The following is a 5122-nucleotide window of genomic DNA, read 5'->3' on the forward strand; positions in this document are numbered from 1 at the left end:
GCCAGGGGCCGGGTGCTGGGGTGGAGGAGGGGAGGGCAGCCCGGAGCGGAGGGGCCAAGGGGCCGGTGACCATGTTGCCGCCGATCTCCCGCGGAGCCCAGCTGGGGCTGGCAGAAGTGGGTGTGGGGTGTGCCGAGGTCCAGCTCAGAGCTGAGGGCGGCGTGCTGTTGGGAGAGGCCGGACGGGACTGGGGAACAAGGCCGGGAAGGATATTCGCTACTTCCTGGCGGGCAGCGAGGACGCGTCAGTGGGCCAAGCAGAGAGCCTGCTTCTCTCACGGACGGGAGATAAACACAGGAGCGGGCAGAGGGGGCGACGGCTGCGGAGGAAATTACACGGTGCTGAGAGAGGGGGATGGAGGGCGCTGCTGGAATCAGGTAGTTGGGAAGGAGCTGCTGAGAAGGTGGCATTGGAGCTGGGACCCGAACGGTCAGGAGCCGAGTGGAAATCGGGAACTCCCGTGTCGTGTGGACTCTCGGTCCCCGATGCTGACAGCGGTGGGGGGAGGCTGGGCACGAGAGGGCAGGTGCGACGGCCAGGAAGCCTCCTCTCGGCTCTGTCTTGAACCTAAAACTGCTCTAAATTTTATCTGATGGGAGGCCGGGCCGGCTCCATCGGCGGAGCATGCTCAGGACTCTTGGTCTCGGGGTCGTGAGTACAAGCTCCACACTGTGGGGAGAGACGCCTTAAAAAAAAAAGTTTATTTAAAAAAAAAAAAAAAATCAGGGAGGCTGAGTCCTGGGCAGGAAAACAGGAAGTGTAAGGGCAAAACCCGTGAGGTCCTAGGGAAGAGGAAAAAAGCCAGTGAGCAGAGTGTCACGGAGGGGGTCCTTGATGGGTGAGGTGGGCCACGGAGAGGAGCCAAGATATGATCTTAGACGGGACAGCGAGACATCGAGGAAGATCAAGCAGGGGACAGCACGCTCTCACTTACATGGAAAGGTCACTCCAGTCGCTCTACGGACAAGGCTGCAGGAGAGCAAGTGTGGCAGCAGCAAGGTCATGGATGGGCCTGCTGCCGGCCGGCGGCCAAGTCACGATGGTGGCTGGGATCAAGACAGGGGTGTGCAGTGAGCACAGCAGAGCTGTCCAATCGCTAGATCACACGCCTAAAATTCCTGTCGCAACACTTACGGGAGAGCGGCGTGCAGACGGCAACAAGCGGACGCACGGAGGTTCTGGGACCTACTGTCTGGCTCAGTGCGGAGTGCAGGGGATGGAGGAAGCTAGGATGCCTTGAGGGAGGGAGGACTGGGTAAACAGGTTTTGCAGAAAAGTCAGTTCTCTGTGAGTTATTTATTTTTTTAAGGATCTATTTATTTATTTTTTAGAGAAAGAGAGCTTGAGCAAGCAGGGTGGGGGGTGGGGGCAGAAGGAGAGGGGATCGTAGACTCCCCGCTGAGCACGGAGGGGACACGGGGCTCCAACCCAGGACCCCAAGGTCATGACCCCAGCCACGATCCAGAGTTGGACTTTTAAGTGACTGAGCCACCCAGGTGCCCTTCTCTACGGCTATTTTAAATTTGAGGTGCACGGGGGCACCTGGGTGGCTCAGTGGGTTAAAGCCTCTGCCTTTGGCTCAGGTCATGATCCCAGGGTCATGGGATCGAGCCCCACATTGGGCTCTCTGCTCATCGGGGAGCCTGCTTCCCCTCTCTTTCTGTCTGCCTGCCTCTCTGCCTATTTGTGATCTCTGTCTGTCAAATAAATAAATAAAATCTTAAAAAAAAAATTTGAGGTACACCTTTGGGATCAGACGTCTTCTTCTGCTCTTTTGCACTTAGTGCAGGACCTCCCGCCTCCTTAGGAAGCCTCCCTTGTAGCCTCGAAAATCCCCCAAGGCAGGATCGTGTACTAGGACCAAGGTTTCCAACGTAGTTCCTACAGTTCCCTTATCCTGAGCTGGAGGGAAAACGGGCACCGTGACCACATGCACACACTGAGCTCCTCTGGGTCCCCCGCTTGAGTGGGGATGGCCGTGGGGGCCTGGAGTCTGTCCTCAGCCTCCCACCCCAGGGGCTGAAGACCGGCTCACCATCACACCCCTGTGGGAATGACAGATTTCAGGGCTGCCCCACAGCGCTCCCAGCACCCCCCCCATATCCATCTTCAACGCTAGTTGCAAACAAGGTCCACCTCTGTCCCCAAAGTGAATGCAATCTCGCTGCTGCTCCTGACAAGATGAGGTGACACAGGTGGGTGTGGAGGGAGGGAACCATGAGTTTGGGCCAGAGATCCGAGGCCCTCTGGCCTTTGGGTCAGTAGCCAGCCATGATGACAAGCAGGAGGCAGGTCAAGGGGACGTGGCCCCAGGCCCAGGCAGGATTCTGACTTCCGCCCTGGGCTGGAACAGGGAAGGAGGTGGGCCGTTTGTTGGGAGCCCCCATTTCAACCATACCTTGGTGTCCTAAGGACCTGGTACGGTGGAGGAAAGGGAGTGTGGGGGAAGGTAGGCTGGACAAGAGGTTTGAAAACCACTCTTGCAAAGGCTTGTCCCTCTCCGCTCAGAACAGAACTTTGCACACACAGGAGTGGGCCAAACAAGCACAGGGTTGAGGTCAAGAAAAGAACCTCAAAGTAGATTCTTTCGGAGAAACTGTTTATTGAAGTTTACGTCACTAGGGGGTTTCTCCCATTGTATCCCAGAATTCCGGGAATCAGGGCGGTGGCAAAGTGGCAATGGTGAATTTGGGAATCTGGTCTCCCAAAAGTACCTGCCGCTCCACCCCTGATTCTGCGATGGCTGCTAGGCGGATCACCCCTCCGCTGGAGCCGTCCCGCTCCATGGCCAAGGCGAGAGCTGCGAACAAAAGCAAGCTGGGGTCAGGGTCAGATGCCGGCTTCACAAGGAGTGAGGAATGGATATGTGGGTGGCTTGGATATGAGGGTCGGAGTTCACAGGCCCAGAAAACCAAGTCCGCACCATTGGCAGTGAACTGCAGACACTCGTCCTTGGTCATGCCTTCCCGGTAGGTCGCATCGACGTAGCCATAGATGTAGGAGCTCCCGGAGCCCCCGATGGCGAAGGACTGCCTTACCATCATACCCCCCATGGGCACTGAGTACACCTGCCAGATGGAAAGACGAGAAGAGTCACTGGCTGTACTGACGGCAGCACACGGACATACAGCGGTCCGTGTGGGACTGGTCTGGAAGGAGTTACTATTAAGTGAGATAGAGACTGGGAAGAAAAACAGAAAATGGCTGGGGTGGGGAGAGGATCAAAGGCCTGTGCTCTGCTGGGGGTGGGGGTGGGGGATCTCACCTGCCCTCCCTCCTGGGGGTCCCAGCCTGCAATGATGATTCCTGCCATCAGGTCCTCCCGATATCGGTAACACATCTCCTTGAAGAGGCTGGCCGCTGTGTGGACCAGCGGAGGCTCGTTCAGCTCAATGCTAGAGGGTGGGGAGAGTGACAGGAAAGGTAGCGTCCGGGCCTGGGAGTCAGAGCATTTAGCACCTGGGGTCCCAACTCCCTGCGGACACCAGCCCCTCCCCTGCCCACAGGTACCTGTGGAAACCGAGCTGGTAAGTGACGGCATCAGCTACTGCCTGGGTGTCAGCCGCTGAGCCCGAGCGGCAGCAGAAGATGCGGTCGTGAATAGGGGTCAGCTTGTCAGTCACTCGATTGGCGATGTAGGACCTGCAGGGTGGCAGGGCCGTGATGGGGCGATCCCACTCGTCTCCCACCCCTATCCCACTACTACCCACTCCCGGGGCTCAGCATTTCCCATTAGTTCCCACCCAAACTGAAGCCAGCAGAGACTTTCGCAAAAATGCCACCAAAGCATGAGAAAGGAAAACTGGGAAGTAGTGGGAGCTGAAACAGATCCTTCAGTCCAAGGAGGGGAGAGATCTCCCCGCGCGGGGGGCTGTGGAGGGTAAGGACGGCCTGCCAGGCTAGGAAGGAAGGGAGGGAGGGAAAGACGGGATGCCCGGACAAGACCTGTCCGGAGCTCACCCAGTGGTCGTCCTGGAGTCGGCTCCCAGAACCACGCCCCCTTCAAACTGCACGGCCATGATAGTGGTCTGGGGGAAGGAGGAAGGGGTGAGTCCGGGCCCCTTCCCATTCTCCCGCGTACGCAAACCCCAACAATCCCTCAGTGCAGTCCCTAGAACACGCAAGTCGTGCGCCACCGACCCGCCAGCAAATCTCCCGGGGCCCCAGCACCCCCGCACAGTATCAGGATTCCAATCTTCACATCCCCAAAGGCCCACGCCGGCCGGAAACCCTCCTCCCGCGAGACTCCGGGCTCCGCGCTCCGGCGTCCCTCTCCAACATCCTCAGGACACCTCTTTGGCGCTCCAGCATCAGACCACCTCGATCCCCCGCCCTCCCGTGTTCCAACCCACGCAGGCCTCCTCCTCCCATCGCATCCAGCCTTGCGCACATCTCCTGAACCCCGGGTGCCTCCTCACCCCTGTGGAGACTTCCCGGCTTTCCCAGTCCGGGGTAATGGCCTCGGGACCCCAGGCCGGCGCGGACCCCAAGCCTCGAGCGGCTACTAAGGTGGCCGCCATCTTCCTCCTCCGGCACTGCCGCAAAGCAACTGTCGTAAAGCACCCTGTCACTCTCTTCAGTCAGGCGGTGGAGCCGTCTGCGGACGAAGCTAAGTCACGATTGACGGCGGAAGGGAAAGCAACGGCGCAGGGAACATTCTTTTGCGACGGTGAACGCTTGACGGCAGGGTGGCCGGCCGACGCGCAGAAAAGCGTCCACGACGGTGTGGATGGACTACGTTTCCCATCGGGCTGCGCGGGACTGACGTAATCTGAAGGGCGTCGCGGTTTAGAGTCTTGGGGTGCGTTTGGGCGTCTCTGAACTAGAATGGCCGCACAGGCCTCACTTCTCGTGGGTGTATACACCTAGGACCGTACACTCGGAGTGGAATTGCTCGGTCACGTAGGAACTCAGGCTTGGGGCGCCTGGGGACTCAGTCAAGCGTAGGCTTTCGGCTCAGGGCATGATCCCGGGGTCCTGGGATCGAGCCCCACATCGGGCTCCCTGCTCGGCCGGAAGCCTGCTTCTGTCTTTCCTTCTGCCTGCCGCTCTGCCTGCTTGTGCTTGCTGTCAAATAAAGACTTGAAGAAAGAAAGGAACTCTGGATTTAGCATTTTGCGGA

At 58.8% G+C, this 5122-nt stretch overlaps 1 protein-coding gene across 1 annotated transcript; it reads right to left on the bottom strand.

Moving 5' to 3' along the window:
* Positions 1-2578: 2578 nt before the first annotated feature.
* Positions 2579-4554, bottom strand: PSMB6 (proteasome 20S subunit beta 6). Its single transcript, XM_032839968.1, has 6 exons — positions 4419-4554; positions 3961-4028; positions 3511-3642; positions 3266-3395; positions 2924-3068; positions 2579-2800 (listed from the first exon to the last, which is right to left on the bottom strand). Exons 1-6 carry the CDS (start codon positions 4518-4520, stop codon positions 2658-2660), a joined length of 720 nt encoding a protein of 239 aa, XP_032695859.1. The 5' UTR covers positions 4521-4554; the 3' UTR covers positions 2579-2657.
* Positions 4555-5122: the final 568 nt, after the last annotated feature.

The sequence above is a fragment of the Lontra canadensis genome, unplaced genomic scaffold (genome assembly GCF_010015895.1).
Source record: "Lontra canadensis isolate GAN:19392208 unplaced genomic scaffold, GSC_riverotter_1.0 scaffold110, whole genome shotgun sequence".
NCBI classification, from domain to species: domain Eukaryota; kingdom Metazoa; phylum Chordata; class Mammalia; order Carnivora; family Mustelidae; genus Lontra; species Lontra canadensis.